Source organism: Lissotriton helveticus, chromosome 5_1 (assembly GCF_964261635.1).
Source record: "Lissotriton helveticus chromosome 5_1, aLisHel1.1, whole genome shotgun sequence".
Lineage (NCBI taxonomy): Eukaryota > Metazoa > Chordata > Amphibia > Caudata > Salamandridae > Lissotriton > Lissotriton helveticus.
In genome coordinates, this window is record NC_136065.1 from 1,691,270,503 (window position 1) to 1,691,290,908 (window position 20,406).

Consider the following 20,406-nt stretch of genomic DNA (forward strand, 5'->3'; position numbering starts at 1 on the left):
AGAATTGAAACTTTCCTTTGTGATTACTAGAAAATTTCTCATTCTATGTCAGGAAGCGGAGGCGAGGATTATGCAAGTTCAAAGCATACTCACCACTAGCGCAGCGGCTTCATGAATTGATTTAAAATAGAACTTTTAAAAAGTAGATTCCAAAGACCAATCAGCCGCATTCATAATGTGCTCCAATCTGCCACCTACCTGGACAGCCTTGGAGGCCATAGCTCCCTTAGTGGAATGAGCCTGACATCAATACCAGATTCTGTCATAATCCATTTGACCCACCTAGCAATGGTAGGCGAAGATACCGCCTGAAACGTTTTTTTAATGGCAATCAGAAGCTGCCTTTCACCCAGAGGTCGAACCTCCAATGTCATATCCTCGAAAGATTTCAGGCATCTAACAACACACAATTAGGAGAGTCTGGAAAAGCAGGATAGGTTACTGACCTTGTACTAGATTTAGTCCTCCTGGAAATAGTAAAGGTAATCCCTTCCGGGGAAAAAACACGGGCGGTAATGTCAAGAGCCCGGACATCTGACACTCTCTTACTAGAAATAAGACAAAGGAGAATAGCAAGTTTAGCTGAAATCTCCTTCCGGGACAGGAGATCATTATCTTGCCAGGATAAAAGTAAACGAAGGACCACGTTAACGTCCCAGAGGCCTAAATAACGAGGCTCTGTCGGACGCGAAAGACAAATTCCCTTCAAAAGTTTACAAACTAACGGGTGTTCTCCGACCGGAGCTCCTTCCACTGGGGAAAGACAAGCAGAAATGGCTGACTTAAAAGAGTTGATAGTGCAATAAGCCAGTTTTTGATGAAAAAGTTCTGTGAGGAAGTTTACAACTTCGGCAACGCAGGCGCTCACGGGATCCAAGTGTTTTGCCACACACCAACGAACCCACCTTCTCCAAGCTGATCTGTACCGCTTGGTAGTACCCGGGACCCAAGCCTGTTGGATGAGGAGTTAAGCTTCTCTCCAAAGCGAGACTTCAGACCATCGTCTCCTGAAATCCTCCACGCCATAATATGTAGATGGCCTTGGAGAACCAGGGGATGAGGATGACCCAGGGGATCTGACAGAATGTTGTTGAAAGACGGCAACCAAAGAGGTTTGTCCCAAGACAATTCTAGAGGGGACGGACACCAAATCTGGGCCCGCCAGATTGGTGTAATCAGGATCAGAGAGGTTCTCTGTCTGCGGACCTGGGCTGCAACTCTCTGGATGAAAAGGAACCGGGGAAAGGTGTAAGCTGGAATCCCCGACCAATCCTGAAGGAAGGTGCCCACCGCCTCCGCTCCCGGGTCCAGTTTCCAACTGAAAAATCAGGGAACTTGGGCGTTCCATCTGGAGGCAAAGAGATCCACCAGAGGAAGGCCCCAAAGGGCCACCATGTGAGAGAACACCACAGATCCAGTTTCCAATCGCTGGCATCCCTGAAATTCCTGGAGTTCCAGTCCGCCACACAATTCTGTTCTCCCGGGAGATACTCTGCCGTCACCGAAATCTGACGTTGGAGGCAGTAATGCCAAAAATCCTTGGCGTGATCCGTCAGGATCTTGGAATGAGTACCCCCAAGATGATTGATGTACCTCACCGCCGTCGTGTTGTCCATTCTGAGGAGGACACAACAGGACACCTTGTTGGTCGTGAATGAACGAATGGCAAAAGAACCCGCAAGGAGTTCTAGGCAATTGATATGGAGAAGAAGTTCCTCCTCCATCCACCGGCCTCCCACAGAGAGAGACCCGCATCTGGCCCCCCAGCCCAGACGACTGGCATCCGATTCTATCACGAGATCCGGACGGGAGCCGAAGATCGCTCTCCCATTCCAGGCCTCCATATGGTCTATCCACCAAAGAAGTTCCGACCTGGCCTCCAAGGAAAGGGAGATCAACTCTGAATAAGTGAGACCCCTGCGAAGGTGTGAGGCCTTCAACCTCTGCAGGGCCCTGTAATGCAGAGGACCCAGAAAGATGGCCTGAATCGAAGACGATAACAAACCAACAATCCTGGCCACCTGCCGAAGGGAGATCCTGTCTCGGCGGAGAACCTTCCGAATCTCCTTTTTGATCTTTGAAATCTTCTGAGATGGAAGGTTCCAGGTGGCATCCCTCGTGTCGATACGAAAGCCTAGAAAAATCATGCTCTGCTGGGGAACCAGATCCGACTTCTGGGCATTGATGGTGAACCCCAGATTCTGTAAAAGGGAAACTGTAATCTGTAAGTGGAGGAGAAGCTGATCCCTGGATTGGTCCATTATAAGGATATTGTCCAGGTAAATAACCAACCGGATGCCCTTGGTGCGAAGATGTTCCACCACTGGGCGGAGAAGTTTGGTAAAGCACCAGGGTGCTGAGGAGTAACCAAAGGGAAGAGTTCTGAACTCGTAAGTTTGACCCTTCCACAGGAATTGAAGGAATCTGCAATGAGGAGGGAAGATGGGAACTGACAGATAAGCATCTTTGGGATCCAACCGAACTAACCAATAGTTCTGGAGAAGGAGGTCTCTGAGCAGATGGATTTCCTCCATCTTGAAATGCCGATAAACCAACCACTCGTTGAAGGACCTGAGGTTGATAACTGGTCTGAAGCCTTTTTCTTTCTTTTCTACCAGAAAGATATTGCTTAAAAAGCAGCGCAGATGAAGCTGAGAAAGAGCGATAGCGCCTTTGGAAAGAAGGTCTTGAACTTCGTGATCTATCAAATCGTTCTCTGAATCTGAAAAAAACAAAGGGCGAGAGGTTTGAATGGGGGAGCCATAGAATTCTATGTGAAAACCCTGCACCGTCTCTAACACCCAAGGATCTGACGTCAGATCTGCCCAGTTTGCCAGAAACAGAGAAATCCTGCCCCTCAAACGAACAGGAGAGAGGATTCTTAAGCTTATCATTGAATCCTCTGGAATTCTGGTTGCCACCACGGCCTCTGACTTGTCCTTTGCCGCTGCGGGAAGGGTAGAAGGTTCCTTGTCTACCATCCTTCCAGCCATTGTTTCGTTTTGCCTGAGCTCTATTGGGACCTTGGTTGTACTGCCGGCCGGAAGAGCGACCCCTGCCTCGTCCAGCCCCACCAAAAACCTTTTTTGGGAACATTTTCTTCATGGAAACCTGAGCTTTATCCAGAGCAGAAAAAGTGGCCACAAACTTCCTGAGCTCCTTAACAAAAGGGTCTCCAAAGAGAGTACCCTGTGCAACAGAACCCGCCTCAGAAGAAGACAGCTCTCCTAGCTTAGGGTCAATCTTCAAGAGTAGAGAACGGCGACGCTCAGCGGAGAGGGCACAATTGGCATTGCCCAAGAGGCACATAGCCCTCTGTGCCCAGCCTGCAACATCATCCGTTGGGAGCGGTTGTCCTGACTCCCGTGACCTCTCCGCCAACTCAATAATTTTAGTCAGGGGCCCCACAACATCAAGAAGCTTGTCCTGGCAAGCCCTCCAGGAACGATCTATACCCTTCTTAGGGTCCTTTATATATTTAGCAAAAAAGGTGCAAAGCTTGGGGTCTAACTCAGGGGTAGATGCAACACCATTGGGGAGAGAAGGTCTAGGGCACTCCGACCTAAGACATGATCACACATCCTGTGAAAGAGGGTGTCTAATCTTTGCGTCAACATAATTCCCAGTCTTTTTATCGGGAACCCAATCAGAAGTACGTGGGCGAAAGATACTGGTAGGGTCAAACATATCAGCAAGAACCGGTTCTCCATCCCCAAGATCAGAGCAAGAAGACCGAGGACGCCAAGACCTGCCAGAATCCAACATATCATCAGAGGAGTTGTCATCATCCTCAAACACATCATCATCCTCCTCACCCTCTCCGCCATTGGGAAACCCTTCTTCAGGGTCAAAGTCTGGGGTGGGCTCGCCACCAGTATATCCGGGTAAGTCTTCCTCCCGGTAGGGTACGCTTCTCAGCATGCGTGCACTCTTATGGAAGACTTCAGCTAGCTTGTTGAAGCCTTCCAGGTGCCCCGCGTCACGCTTAACGGCCTTACGTGGCACCACGGAGTGAATGTCACTAGGCCCTGCACCACTGTCTCCCAGGATACCAGTACCAGTCTTAAAAACATGAGCAGATAACTTATTAACGCTGTCCTGCAGAGGAGCAAGCGCCTGGGCAATGGCCGAAAAAAGGAGCTTGTCAACCTCTGCAGGAGTGCGTCCCTGGGGGGGCTGTACCTCAGCAGGGGGAGCTGTCACATAGTCATGGTCGTTACTTGACTGCATCATTAATGAGGGTCGGGCACCCATAAACTGAAACACCCTATGAAAATACCAAGGGTTCCCCCAACACGAGTGCCTCAAATAACAAGCCTTAAAACTGAGAAGGTTGCTATAATTAAATGTTTTTTTTTTGTGAAAGAAATAAACCACTAAATTCTGAAAAGTGGGCAAAGCCCGTCCAAACGTACTGCAAACGCAGTGTCATTGAAAGGGGGAGAGGCAAAATAAAGAATAATACGAAGCGCCAAAGCCTCTGCGCGTTTTCACCACACGCGCGCAAAGGCTGCTGTGGAGAAGCTAAAGCACAGGCATGCGTCTGAAAGAAACGGCACCACACAGAGCACGCGCGTTACTAAAGACGCTCGAGCCACAGCCTACCGTGTCAACAAACCACGCGGGAGAGACACCGCAACAGCAATAAAGCAAATAGACAAGCAATACAACTGTCAACAATAAACTGCCCACGCCACATTCCCGAAATGCGCAATAGATAATAAGGGACTTAACTGACGGGGCAGCAATGAAGAAAGAGGAAGGACTATGTCGAGGGAGTCTCTTTGTATACTTGGCTGGACTGTGATTGGTGGACTGGTTCCCATGGCTACCGTTGTGCCTCATGGGTTATGTAGTTCGGAGCCTGTGTTTTTTCTGTTACCTTTTAACTTGCTGTCAATAAAATGTAGAAAGGCTATGCATAATCCTCGCCTCCTTTTCCTGACATAACAATTGTTTGGTGTGTAGTTATAGGGTGACCAGACATCCTGAATTTGCTCGGACAGCCCCGGTTTTCCAACGACTGTCCCGGAAGATTTCAGTAATTTTGGCTCATGTCTTGGTTTTTAGAGGGGGCCGACTGAAAACACTGAGAGGCACTTTGTTGGGTGTTATAAAGATGTGCTAGTGAGCATCTGTTATAAGTAAGCAGTTTAATTATTATATATGATGTTGGTTGTAGAAAGTACATTTTATTTATTTTCTTAATGCCTTTTCTGTGATCTTATGTTGATGAGAACTGTCATTCTGCACCATTCTATTGATGAAAAATTGTAGTCCCTTCTATTTTCCTAAAATCTCGAGGTTTTTGGTTCTCAAGTTTTGGTCACCCTATGTGTAGTGTATTTGTGTAGTGGAATTATGTGGTATGGTGAACAGAAAGGGGTGAGAGCTGTATAAAATAGAAAGTAAGATTGAGAGGGATATATAGTTTGTGTGTAAAGTGGTGGATGAACTGTAGATAGAGTAGGTTAGCAAGCACACAATCCCTGGTGACCAATCGCTCTGGGTTTCCCCCTGGAAATAAATAGCCTCCATCCACTTGCCCAAAATAACTGTAGTCTGCACTTCAGTGCATAATTTATTTATGCAAAATAAACCTTAAAATGAACCGTGACTAATATTGCTAAACCCTGAAAGCAGTCCATTCAACTGAATTGTCTGTCCGGAATTTGCATGCTCCCTGCGTGACCCCTTGACCACTAGTTTTACAAAGTAAAAACTGTTTTATAAGCATTGGCAAAGCCAATAGGTCTTGGCAATGGCAGAGCACAACAATAATGGTGTTGCCAATGGTATAGGTCGCATAGGAGCTCCAACAAACAGTACACGTTTCTGTGCATTTCACTGTAGAAATAGGAACCGTTATTAAACCAACAGCAATCATAGTAAACTGAGATTGAGATGTTTGTTTACGATTTAATGAGGTCCTTAAAAGGCCAATCCTTAAACATGCCGTGCCAACGTGTCAGATCAATAACCCCCAAGTCCCAAAGCTTATGCATTACGACCATGACAGGTTAGGAGGGATGCAACTTGGGAGCCTCACCACGAACATGCGAGCAGTCGCTGCACCTGTCCGCCTTGAAACATTCCTTTCCATATAATGAACGCCTTACAGCCAGGGCCACTGGAATTATGCGGCAGGAGAGGGCAACATTTTGTGGCCGGGTTGAGTAAATTATGCAGCAAGAAAAGACAAATTATGTGCCATAATGTGGCCAATTTTTTTATGGACATTGGGTGCACCTTATTAGTACCAATGTAATACCCAAAATATAGCAATAAGAAATGGAAAGGTGACCAGTCAACCTTTGCAAAAGGCCTTCTACTGCGCTGTAACCTGTGCCACTTCATTATTAGCAACTTTAAAACCGTAAGAGCTAAAAACTATTTTTTTGTTAAAATCTTCAGATTATGCGCATGTGATGGATTATGTGGCAGATGAGGAAATGTTATAGTTATGCGAAAAATCGCCGCAGCCGCACACTTGCATAATTTCAGTGGCCCTGCTTACAGCACAAACCTGTAGCTAGCAACCGTGGTTTCATACACCATTGAAATACTATGGTGTGTTAAACAACAAGTGGCATTTCAAAATGTCAAACTGACAGCACTTTTTTTATACATTCACAGAACTGCCCAAACACTACAAGACGGCGGATTGTGAGTTTCTGCAGCAGCAGCGTTACATGCATGATTATATATTTACAGCACTAGTCCCATAATACACCCTCTGCACAACTATGCTCACAGCTAAGCTCGATCTAGTTACAAGTGCCAAAAGGGGTACTGCACAGCCTCACACCCTATGCAAACAGTAACTGGTCACATTTTAGTAGCTGAAAATGTCACATAATTTCAAGTGGACCGGAAATTACAGGCACACAAATAGAATAGACTGGAGGAGGATGGTATATGAGGAGGTGGGGGAGGAGAGAGGACTAACAGGAAGCTGGGGGACAGATAAACCAGGGAGAGGGAGTTACGTCAAGGAGAAGGGCCTTGATAGATGATGTGGGCAAGAGAAAGGAGGGGAAAGAAAGCAGGGGCTTTTCACTACATTCTTAAGGCTAACATATTCACCCTTTCTGCTATTCAATCGATTTTCAAGAAAGTACCTATATAAAAAAATAGACTCATCATCGAGTTGAAGAAACATATTTGATGCTACCGTAAAGTCGGTGATATTATGTCTCTTGATTATGGGGAGCAAAATACGCTTTGTGTATAAAGAATAGAACTAAGAATGAGAAAAAATGAGAAAAAACTTAGGTTTAAAAAAAAAACTCACACACCAACCTAGGTGGGTGAGAGTTCTTTTCAAAAACCTTATTGTTTTTTCTCACAGAAGAATTACTGAATGGATTTGTGATGCAGTTTGATTTCTAGCTCGTTCTTGTTGTTTATTATTAGTTCTCAGGGGAGAAGGACGCGCATATGTTGATCCTCATTCTCTCAATTTATTTAACGCAAAGAATAGAAACCACAAAAAAAAGAAAAAGTGCAACATGGATTGGCCTGAACTCCTGTTGCAAGGGAAGGGTAAAGAATCAAGGTTTGGTGCGTAAGTGTAACATTTCCATAAAATTTACGAAGACTAGCAGACACAAAGCCCTAGGGATAAAAGCCATCAGCACAGCATTCAGCGGCAGCTCCTACGCTAAGACAGAGTGCCGCCGCACTGCTTTAAAGCAGTGCAAAGGAAAAAATAAAATTATAATAAAAGAACTTTATTATCCTTTTATTTTTTGTATTGCAGTTACTGCCAGGTTAGGGTGCTGCGGGCTCCGTTCCCCGCTTCACAGGGAGGAGGAGTGGCTGATGCTTCACCTAAAGTGTGCATGACTGTTTGGCCAGCCATCTCGGGCCAGCCAAACAGTCGTCCGCACTTTCCATGTTCTCCACCCAGGCTGTATTACAACCTGGGTGGAGAACATGCCCAGGCTTCCACTCCCTCACTACAACACTCAGGTCAATCACAACGCTGCTATTAGCAGAGTCATGATTGGCTAGGGGAATCTGGAAGCCTGGGTGCTTCCAGTTCCTGCTTCTTCCAGATGGAGAGGTGGCAGCTAGTGACAGCGACCAGCGGGATATTTTATTTATTTCCTACGTCCCCACCATCCCCTAACAGCCGTCACTGACAGCATCGACTGCATGCAACAAGGATGGTAAACGAGAACCCTTAACTTTAGGCAGATCAGGGGTCATGGTTAATAAAAGGGGGTGAAGATCATTGATATATAAAATGAATAAAAGTGTAGCTAAGACACATCCTTGTCTCACTCTGCGAAAAATACCACATCTTTAGACACCTCGACCTGAGTATTTATTCCGTTGTATTTACTTTATTCGATAAAAAAGTCATAAAAGTATACAATTTATACAGTACATTAAAAAGGTAAAAGAGTAGGGACCCACCAATCCTATATATACATACAGCATCACATACTACTCAATTTTTAAAATCTCTAAAATATACACTAAAAACAGTTACGTAAGAACCATAAAAAGACACTTCCTGCCATGGGGCCCTCTGGCGGTTAGGTTAAATGGGGGTAGGCTTGGCCCTCCTTGTGCGTGTCTGCCATGCACTACCCAAATATTTAGCTACCCCACACACCATAGCGATAGAAGACGTATCAGTGCAGAGGACCCGTAGGGCCATTTTGTGGCATCTAAGGCCCAAGCCAATGCATAGTGGTTTTAACCATATCTTCCTGGCAACCCTATATGCCGGACAGGCAAAGAGAAAATGCGCCACAGACTCATTGGGGGCTGCACATCCAGGACAGGCTTTAGATAGAACACCTAGGTTTTTCCACCCGGAAGAGAAATTATTCACCGGTAAAGTACCGAGCCTGAGTTTTAAGTAAAGTGATCTATCCAGAGGTTTCTCTATGAAGTCTAAGAAGGGTTCGAGTTTTCTTATCCATTTGATCTCAAGGAATCGCTGGGAGAGAGGGCCCCCTTCACTACTGCGTATGGTCATCTCCTGTACCCAGTCCCAATAGAGCTTCTTAATCACTGACTTGGGAGGCGGTGTTTGGCTCAACCATGATTCTCTTAAGCCCAGTTGCACAACTAGCTGTCCCAGGTTGCACAACCACTTGATCTTGTTACCTGTGTTGAGCAAGATAAGTTCATCTAGAACTGCAGCATAGTTATGGAGCTCCCGGGTCCTTCTTAGACGCACCCAAAAAAGTAGTGGGCGCAGACGGACTATATCTTTGAGAGGACGCCTACCCAGGTCTAGCCGTAGTGGGATTAATGGGGTGGAAACGGGGAGGGCCACCAGGTCTCTCAAAAACTTATTTTCAGATGTGGCTAACTCCGTTATGTTCTCGAACCCCCACAACTCGGATCCATATAGGGCTGCCGGCAATACTTGGCCATCATATATTGCAAGAGTTGGTGTCACAGGTTTGCTCGACGACTCCCGCCGTTCCCTTAGAACCACCCCTGAGACTCTTTTGTGGTTTAGTAACATTTTGGCCATGTGATCTTTCCATTTCATCCGGCTGTTTACCCTAACACCCAAATAATCGAAGGAATCAACCAACTCCAAGGGGACACCATTTAGCGAAACATTGTTCCTGAATCTCTTGGAAGGTGAAATGGCCATAAGCTTAGTTTTAGAGGTGTTGATGGTGAGGCCTCTGTCAGTTCAAAACACACGAAAGCGGTCCAAGAGTTTTTGAAGACCTGTGGGGGATTTAGAGATCAAGATGGTATCGTCCGCGAAGAGTAGGGTAGGTGTTTTTTCCCCCGCCAGGGATGGCGCATCTGCCGCTTCCTCCCTCAGATGATCCACCACTCCATTCACAAAGAGGGAGAACAGGGTCGGTGCCATAACACATCCCTGGCAGACTCCACTCCTCACGGGCACCCTCTCTGTCAGTTGTCCCTGGGTGCCCCATCTGATCTTCGCATAGTTCCCCTCATGTAGCTTCGCAATAAAACCCAAGAGTGGCCTTGGAAAGACCATCTTCTCCAGAATATCCCACAGCCTTGCCCGAGGGACCAGGTCGAACGCCGTTTTGAGATCTATGAATGTCAGATAGAGGCTACCCTTGTTGATGGTCACAGCCTTCCAATAGATCGCAAAAAAACGGAAGACCTGGTCCATCGTGCCCACCTTCTGGCGAAACCCTGCTTGGAAGTGGGAGAGAACATGCTCCTCTTCCATCCAGACACCCACCCTAGAGATGATGACCCTGCCAACCACCTTCTGGATCACGTCAATCAGAATGATCGGTCTGTAATTGGCAGGGTCATCTCTGGGGCCCTTTTTGTCCACTGTTACCACCTCTGCTCCCTTCCATGAGTCTGGCACAGGATAACCCTTAGAGATCAGATTCGTTATTAAGGCAATAAGTCTGGCCCAGGCATCAGGATCGTTCAAAAGAAGGTCCCCAGGTATCCCGTCCAGGCCAGCTGCCTTCCTAGGGGTCAGTTGTCTAATGGCCAATATTACTTCAGAGGGCAGAAATGGTTCTTCGAACACCGGCGGGGATTGGGTCCTAGTATCTGGGTCTGGGGGAGGTGAACCTATTACTTCTCTCCCACCATACAGTGCAGAGAAGTGGGAGTGCCATTGATGTTTTGTTATGTGGTTAGCAATAGGTGGTATACTTTGCTGCCTAGCCTTGTTGATCAGATCCCAGACAGCATGGCATTCTTGTTGTTGGCAGCGGATTTAAGATCCTGCCAATTTTGTTCCTCCCACTCTCGTTTAGCCAACACTAGCACCCTCGCATAATCCTTCCTAGCCGCTCTAACTAGTGAGGGATTCTTTTTAAGCAGGGCGACTGTTAACTCCTTCCGTTTCGCCTTACACTGGTCTGAATACCACGGGTTACTGGATGTAACTGGTTTATTGTTCACTCTGCCCCTTTTGCCCTGGACTACAAAGTATTGTCCTACTTCCTCTATTGTGTTCTTGTAAGCCGAGGAGAAGGACGGCCCCTGGGCACTACCATTTCCCAGTTCAAGATCCTCCAGCTCTACTGTCAATTCTGCTACATGCACCCTAATCCTCTCAAGATTCCCTTCCTGGAATTGAACCTTATCCCATTTCAGCCTGCGATTACCATTATAAGGAATCGACCTCGTTGGTTGTCCTCAAGGGGGCTTTTTTCCCACTTCCCTTTAGTTTACCCCACCTTAGCTTCGTGCATAAGGGGTTATGGTCACTATCCTGCGAAGGTACGACCTCCATATCTATTAGGTCGCACCACAGTGTGACATCCAATAGGATATAATCAATTCTGGACGGGCCATTAAGCCTATTAAAGGTCATTGCTCCAGCACGGTCAGAAATTGTCCTTCCATTTAACGCTCTTAAATTAAATTCCATGGTCAGGGCATTGATCTGAATTGCCCCTGCTGACCATTTTCTAATTGGAGCTAATGACAGGGCTGGGATAGACCATCTAGAGTCCTCCTCCTCTATACCCAGGGGATCGTCCCTAGATAGGGGTTCAAATGTACAGTTGAAGTCCCCCCACTATGATTTTAGAGGTTGGGGGCAATTTGGCTAATACCTGTTCTAGGATCTCCAATGTACATGAGGTTGTGTCCCCCGGAATCCCTCTAGAGTAGATATTAAATAGGTCTATCCTACGCCCCTTAATATGTCCTGCGAATGAAATATGTAAGATATCTCTAGTCGCTGATTCATGGATGGTAATATCCCAGTTTAATCCAATTTTTACCCAGATGTGTAGTCCACCCGCCGGTCTGCCCTTGCCACAGCTTGATGCGGGCACAAAAAAGGTTGCATAACCAGACTTGTGCACTGGGAGCAGGCTCCAGGTTTCTTGGAACATGCATACATCAAACTTCTCGATGAATGCATTCCATTCTGGTAAAACCATCTTTTTTTGTAACCCAGCCACGTTCCAAGATAGCAAATGGATAACCCTGTGGCCTGTTACAGACATGTCTGGGGTTACTCCATTATTCCCATCCTGCGCACAGGAAATAGGCTCACTAATTTCTTCTAAGGGACTAGCTAATTTCAGGGGTAAATTGGTGTCACCAATACCCCTCGGAAACTTTGTTTGTATGATAGCTACAGTCCCGCTGCTATCATGGAAGTTGGCAGCTATAAGGTCCACTTTCCCAGTCACACAATTGGTTGCAGCTGTAGGAACCATATTTCCCCTATTTAAGAGACTTGGTGATAATGCTTGTCAATCCACCATATCCAGGCAGCTAAACCTATTCATGATCGGGAGGCCACCCCAATTATCCCTAAAAACTGGCTCTGTGGATGGCTGCTCACCCCAAGGCTCCCGATTCCAACCCCAATCTCGATGCCCTACTCTGTACCAGTTGCTATTAACTCTAGGATCCCGAGTTGGCCCACTCATTGGGGGATAAAATAAGGAAAGTCGCCTAGTAGCTATACCCTCAAACCTATCTTGTGTGTCCCATGAGCAGACTTGAGCGGCAGCGTGTGGGTCCGCGAAATTAATCAACACACAATCTCCCTGGACAGTTTTCCTCTGGTGCCCCAGCCATGCCACCCTCCGCACTGTCAAGGACTTACTTATACAATGTGGGGGTAAAGGTCGATTTTGGTTGAGCCAATGTCGGACCTTATTAAGTAGCGACCAGTTGGTTTCCTCATGGGGATCCTCCAATTCTGGGACCCCCGTCATGACCACCACATATGGTGTAGCCTCCGGGGGGGAGGTTCACCACTCTTCCTCTGTCCGCTACTCCGCCATTTTTGTATTCCTTTGGCTGCGTGGTATGTTCCCTGGATGGAATGGCCCCTTCACGAGGAAGGTCGGGACATATATTGGATATACCTTCCTTTTCTACCCTCTTCTCACCAACTGGGGCTGGGTTCGGATTGGTGTTCACCGCTACTGGTGGAGGGTTTTTAGGAGCTTGTACTGTAGTTTTATTACAGCTTGATTTGTTACTCCCTGCTTTTTGAGCCCCAGGTGGTTTTTGGTTATTGGACTTGGTACAGAGATCGGCTAGTTGTTTTTCCATGTGGGATAACCTTTTCTCGATAGGAGAGAGATAACATTTAAAGAGCTCTTCTACCTTCATTAAGAATTGAGTGTCAGCCGCTTCCCCACTGACACTTTTCCCAACCGGGCTAGTTGGACCTTCTAAATTCCCTGTACGCCCGGTCTCTATTATAACATCACTGCCCTGGGGGTCATGATTTATATTTGGTTTTAGAGCAACGACCCCAGTAGTCTTTTTCTGATGTCGTCCCCTTCCCCTCACTTTTTTGACTTCTGTGATTTAGGGATAGCGCCCTCCCTCCTGCCTCGCAGTGTAGTAACGCTTTTGTCTTCCTGAGTGGTACTGATAGCTAAATCCGGGGTGTTTTCCAAATCAGTGCTTAGTTGCGAGGCACATGATAAGTGAGACACTGAAAGGTCTACCGTATTGGGCAAGCTACATCTATCAACATGTACATCTGCCTGGATATCTATAAGACCCACAGCCTTAGATTGATCGGGAGTTTTGGCCGTTGCAAATGGTCCCATAGATGATCTTTTCTTTGCCAAGGCGAGGTCTTGGGACACCCTACGCTCCATTAATGTGATCCCTTGGTCAATAAAGGTATTGGCCCTTATGATGAAGTTATCCAAGGTGCCCGTTGTTAGGGTCCCTCCTGCAGCTGTTTTACTTCTGCTCCCTCGGGTAGACATTATTTCAGGGACAGATCAACAGTCTATGCAGTGTGTAGCTGTATAGAAATGTATAAAATGTTTACAATACATACATACTGCAACTCAGCAACCGAGGTAAGGAGTAAACGTTAGAGGGCTGGCCACCGGTCTCTAACGGGCTTCAACGGGCCCGCCCCTGGCCCGGGCTTCGCCCGGCTAGCCCCACGCGCGTCCCGCGATGCGCGGGTCCGGTGTGGATTATATCCACCTGGTCTGCTGGGCGTGGAGGGTGGTTGACACAACGCCCCACTGCCTTGTGGGCGGCGTAGTCCTGTGCCGGCTTCACCCCTTGATATTTCCTGGAGCGAGCGTTTCCCGCGGAGCGGGAAACGCAAGGAGTGGGTTTAAAGGTCCGTAGGGCAGGGAGTTCTCAATTCAGCCCGTGCCTCTCTCTGCTGTCTCCCAAACTCGTCCGCACTCCAAAAGAACAAATGTTTCCCGCGATGCGCGGGTCCGGTGTGGATTATATCCACCTGGTCTGCTGGGCGTGGCGGGTGGTTGACACAACGCCCCACTGCCTTGTGGGCGGCGTAGTCCTGTGCCGGCTTCACCCTTTGATATTTCTTGGAGCGAGCGTTTCCCGCAGAGCGGGAAACGCAAGGAGTGGGTTTAAAGGTCCGTAGGGCAGGGAGTTCTCAATTCAGCCCGTGCCTCTCTCTGCTGTCTCCCAAACTCGTCCGCACTCCAAAAGAACAAATGTTTCCCGCGATGCGCGGGTCCGGTGTGGATTACATCCACCTGGTCTGCTGGGCATGGCGGGTGGTTGACACAACGCCCCACTGCCTTGTGGGCAGCGTAGTTGTGACGGGGAGGACCCGGACTCGGGCCCTCCCGGCTTGCCTTTACCTGTGTCCCCTCTTTTTGTGCAGCACACAGATACCTGGCAAACGGCTGCGGACAGGATTCATCCCCTACAGAACACCGAGGAGCCGTGTTGCTTTAACTGGGCGGAGCTAGACCCTGGACCCGCCCACCTGCTGGAGGTAAAAGAACGCCCTAAACAGACTCAGGTGTGTATTACACCCGGAGGAGTCGGAGAGTGGTGGCGTGAGAGAGGAGCGGAGTGGAGCTGGACGGAGGACGGAGAAACAGAGATTGCAGTCGAGCAGGAGTCGGGAAAGCAGAGGAGGAGGTCGGGAGAGGAGACGAGCGGGGAACATCAGCTCGAGGAGTCGGGAGAGACGAGGAAGAGGTCGGGAGCGGAGACGTGCACAGAACATCAGAGAGCGGAGGCGGGAGAGGCACCGCAGAGGACGGAGACCGGAGCCGAGAGGAGAAAGACCAGTGACTACAGCAACAAGCCGGGAGGCCAACGGGAAGGCGCATCGCCCAGCCACACTTCACATGAAGTGTGGCTAGAACAGGTACGGTCACGGTTCACGGGGTGGGCGGGCCGTAAGTGGGGTAAACCTCCGTGACACCAACCAACGACCTTCGGTGCACCAAACCCCCCCCTCACATTACCGGCACCCTAGTCTTGAAGAGCACGTGTGGTCACTCACTCCCCTACCCCGAGTACGCACTTAAACCATAGCCTAATATTGGTTTCTTTCTGTTTTGGGCGGCGTTCCTGACGGGAGTGGAGAAAACGGCGGACTCAAGGCCTACAACACCCAGAAGGCCACGGGAGTTCCGACGACAGGGAGCGGCAAATCAAGCAGCTGAGGACGCCGACAACCCGCTACCATTTTACAGAGTGCCTGTACAAAAGAGGAGACAATATAAAACAATAAAGCCATCGTTACCTAGAACTCCCAAAAGCCCACAAGTGGTGGAGAATGCGGGCATAGAAACAGCCATCCAGGACACTAAGATGGAAGAAATGTTACAGGCGTTGGTGAAAGGACAGGAACAGTTGGGGTGGGCTGTGGAGCAGCAGCTTGCCTCCGCCCAATTGGACAGGGATGCATTTCGAAACACAGTGACGGCACAACTAGGGGGCCTACAGCAACCCGCCGCCCCGGGTACAAACCCCGTCAGAGAGACAAGACCGCCTCCTACTCCTGCCGGCATATCATTACAAAAGTATACCTCCGGGGAGGATCCGGACGCCTTCATGATAAATTTCGAGCGGGTGGCGCTTGCATGTGGATGGCCCTTAGATAAATGGCCCTTCTTCCTCGCACCCCTGTTAACAGGAGAGGCCCAGGCCGCCTACCAGGTGGCCAATAGCACTGGACTGACTCCGTATGGACAGATTAAAGCCATCATACTAGACCACCTTGGTTTGGACGCGGAAGCCTACCGCGTCCGGTTCCGCAAGGAAAGGGGTCAGGTGGGGGACAATCCCAAAACCCTGTTCTTCCGCCTGAAAGCAGCAGCCGACAAATGGCTAACCCCTGCAACAAGCTCCAAAGAAGATATCATGGATAAAATCTATCTGGAGCAGTTCTTGGAGGCGCTGCCGTATGGGACTCAGCGGTGGCTGCGGCAGCATTCCAACTTGACAACCACTCAAGCCATGGAGATGGCAGCCACCTTTGCCCGTGCTCAGCCGCGCCTGCACCCCAGTGAACCAGAAAAAACCAACAGAGCACCCCCGAGACCGGAACGCAGGCCACGACCCCCGCCCGGACTACCTGCTCCCCGGTTTGTTAGTCCTGAGGGCCCCCCGTTCCGGGGACCCCAGTGTTTCGATTGCGGGGCCTGGGGTCATATCGCTCGATTCTGCCCCCATAAACGACATGAAGAACCAATGGAGGTCGGCTACATGCCGAAGGCTGTCTTGTATTCCGCCGATCTTGGAGGCGCATATCACGTGAGTGTTACCGTCAATGGGGCTGTAATCAGGGCCCTATTGGACTCGGGGTGTAAGCAGTCGGTAATACGGGATGATTATGTATTGCCTCCCCAGATAACACCTGACACCCTAGTGTTTATTAAATGTGTCCATGGGGATGTGAAGGGTTACCCGGTAGCATATGTCCCCATAGACATAGAGGGTAAGGACTCGTTAGTGGTGAAAGTGGGGGTGATGGGTTCCCTTCCTGAGCCACTCATCCTGGGCACCGATAACCCCCATTTCCTTGACTTATTCGAGGGTCAGTTATCTAAAGACAAAACCCCGAATGTCCCGGCCCTCCTGTCCACAGATCCATGGGAGGGAGACAGAAGTTTCCGGTTTGCCCAAGCTAATGACTCGACATTGTTCAATGCATGGGAACAGGCCCATGCTAACCAGGATAACCCCCAGGTGAGGTACCCCAGGTTCCTGATAAAAGATGAACTCTTGTACAGACAAGCGAAAGCCGAAGACCCCCTTCAGCTTCTGGTACCCACCTGTTTCCGGGAACAGATCATGTTCTACGCCCACACCCATTTACTGGCAGGCCACACCGGCAGCGAGAAAACAACACAGAACGTGCTCCGCAGTTTCTATTGGCCAGGCGTGTACCAGGAAATAAAGGCCCATTGCCAGACATGTGACATTTGCCAGCGGAAGAATACACACCGACCCCCAGCCGTACCCCTGCAACCCCTCCCCATCATTGGAACCCCATTCGAGAGGGTGGGAATGGATCTCATTGGGCCGCTCCCAAAAACGCGGAGAGGGCATCAATATGCTCTGGTGATTGTGGATTATGCCACACGGTTTCCCGAAGCTTTTCCCCTGAAAAGCCCCACCTCGAAAAACATTGCCGAGAAGTTTCTGGAATTGTTCTCCAGAGTAGGGTTTCCGAAAGAGGTCCTGACAGATCAAGGCACACCGTTCATGTCCAGAGTCATGAAGGAAGTGTGTCAGCTCTTGAACCTTCACCAGATAAAGACGTCAGTGTACCACCCCCAGACTGACGGTCTGGTGGAGAGGTACAATGGAACCCTGAAAGTAGTACTAAAAAAAATGCTCACGGTCAATGGGAGCGAGTGGGACCTCTTGCTGCCTTTGGCGTTGTACGTTATCAGAGGCCAAACCCAGAGCAGCTTAGGCTGCTCGTCTTTTGAGATGTTATATGGCCGCCAACCCCGGAGCCTGCTGGACATGACCAAAGAGGTATGGGAGTCCGAGAACGCTGGTGACACAAGAACCCTGCTGGAGTACAGTCAGAACTTGAAAAATAAACTCGGAAAGATAAGGGAGCTGGCCTTTACGCAGCTAGGATCCAGTCAACAGAAGCAACAGGCTCAATATGACAAAGGAAAGAAGTGGCGACGTCTCCTTGTCGACGACTGGGCCTTGGTGTTGCTGCCGTCCACTGCAAAGAAATTCCAAAACGAATGGCAAGGACCATTCCGAGTCATTGAAACGATCGGGAAAACAACGTACAGGTTACAGTTGAGCAGGAAGAAGACCCAGGTGTTTCACATCAACCTTCTTAAAAAGTGGTTAGGTCGTCCTCCTCTCGCCTCGGTACTGACAACCACGTCCGAAAACGACCAGGGAACCACACTGGACGAACTAGTAATAAACGACGAACTATACGACACCGAACAGGACGGACTACAGAAAACCCTTCGTCCCTTCCAGCGGATCTTCTCGAACCTTCCAGGGACCACAACGTTAACCGAGCATCGGATAGAAACCCCAGAGGGGATCACAGTGAAACAAAGACCCTACAGGATACCAGCGGCTAAGAGAAGCGCCATAAGCAAGGAAGTGAAAGAGATGCTCAAGCTGGGCGTTATACGCCCCTCTCGAAGCGAATGGTCGTCACCCATCGTGATGGTGCCCAAACCGGACGGAAGCAGCAGGTTCTGTATGGACTTCAGGGCCTTGAACGCGGTATCATCCTTTGACGCCTATCCCATACCTAGAATCGATGAGTTAATTGAGAAACTGGGAAACGCACAATACATCAGCACCCTCGACCTAACAAAGGGTTACTGGCAGGTCCCTCTGAGAGAGTAAGATCGGAAGAAGACTGCCTTCGCTACACCGGACGGACTCTACGAGTTCAACGTGCTTCCCTTCGGCCTTCATGGTGCTCCGGCAACCTTCCAGAGGCTGATGAACGAGGTCCTAAGAGAACACCAGGACTACAGCTCGGCCTACCTGGACGACATCATTATATTCAGCCCCTCTTGGGAAGACCATCTGAGACATTTACACAACGTCTTACACCAACTGATGAAAGCAGGACTTCATATCAACTCAAAAAAATCCCGTGTGGGCTTTCAGAAAGTCAAATATCTGGGGTATGTCCTGGGGCATGGGATCATTGAGCCCCAAATCGAGAAAGTGAGGGCGATAGCGGATACCCCTTTTCCCACCAGCCAGAAGGAAATGAGGGCGTTTCTGGGGCTGGTGGGTTACTATCGAAGGTTTATCCCCTCCTTTTCTGACATGCTGCCCCCCTGACAGACACCCTAAAAAACCACACTAGCAGTCAGATCCTACACAACCCCACACCAGCAATGTGGAACGCCTTCAGTCCCTCAAACGCGCCATCACCACAAGCCCCGTACTTACCTCCCCTGACTTCAGAAAACCGTTTATTCTTCACACAGACGCCTCCGATTTTGGTATCGGGGCTGTCCTGTCCCAAGAAACGGAGGCCGGTATAGAGCAACCAATACTCTATATCAGTCGCAAACTGTTCCCAAGGGAGATGAAATACCCGACCATTGAAAAAGAATGTCTCGCGATTAGGTGGGCTGTAGATAAGCTGCGGTATTATCTGGAGGGGCACGCTTTCATCCTATATACCGACCATGCCCCGCTCATGTGGATGAGCCGGAACATTTCAAACAACCCAAGGGTCCTGAGGTGGTTCTTGGCCCTGCAGCCGTTCAGGTTCCAGGTCCGTCACCGTAGAGGGAAGGACAATGCCAACGCGGACTTCCTCTCCCGTTATCCTCTCCCCGATCGGGAGAATCATAGGGGGGAGGGATGTGACGGGGAGGACCCGGACTCGGGCCCTCCCGGCTTGCCTTTACCTGTGTCCCCTCTTTTTGTGCAGCACAGAGATACCTGGCAAACGGCTGCGGACAGGATTCATCCCCTACAGAACACCGAGGAGCCGTGTTGCTTTAACTGGGCAGGGCTAGACCCTGGACCCGCCCACCTGCTGGAGGTAAAAGAACGCCCTAAACAGACTCAGGTGTGTATTACACCCGGAGGAGTCGGAGAGTGGTGGCGTGAGAGAGGAGCGGAGTGGAGCTGGACGGAGGACGGAGAAGCGGAGATTGCAGTCGAGGAGGAGTCGGGAAAGCAGAGGAGGAGGTCGGGAGAGGAGACGAGCGGGGAACATCAGCTGGAGGAGTCGGGAGAGACGAGGAAGAGGTCGGGAGCGGAGATGTGCACAGAACATCAGAGAGCGCAGGCGGGAGAGGCACCGCAGAGGACGGAGACCGGAGCCGAGAGGAGAAAGACCAGTGACTACAGCAACAAGCCGGGAGGCCAACGGGAAGGCGCATCGCCCAGCCACACTTCACATGAAGTGTGGCTAGAACAGGTACGGTCACGGTTCACGGGGTGGGCGGGCCGTAAGTGGGGTAAACCTCCGTGACACCAACCAACGACCTTCGGTGCACCAAACCCCCCCCCTCACATTACCGGCACCCTAGTCTTGAAGAGCACGTGTGGTCCCTCACTCCCCTACCCCGAGTACGCACTTAAACCATAGCCTAATATTGGTTTCTTTCTGTTTTGGGCGGCGTTCCTGACGGGAGTGGAGAAAACGGCGGACTCAAGGCCTACAACACCCAGAAGGCCACGGGAGTTCCGACGACAGGGAGCGGCAAATCAAGCAGCTGAGGA

General features: G+C 49.5%; 1 protein-coding gene across 1 annotated transcript; it reads right to left on the reverse strand.

Annotated features, from left to right (window-relative positions):
- Positions 1 to 438: 438 nt before the first annotated feature.
- On the reverse strand, positions 439 to 4,230 carry LOC144752760 (uncharacterized). The gene is given in 3 exon segments (XM_078640614.1): positions 439 to 548; positions 2,006 to 2,722; positions 2,835 to 4,230. Coding segments are annotated over 3 exon segments (2,223 nt in total).
- Positions 4,231 to 20,406: the final 16,176 nt, after the last annotated feature.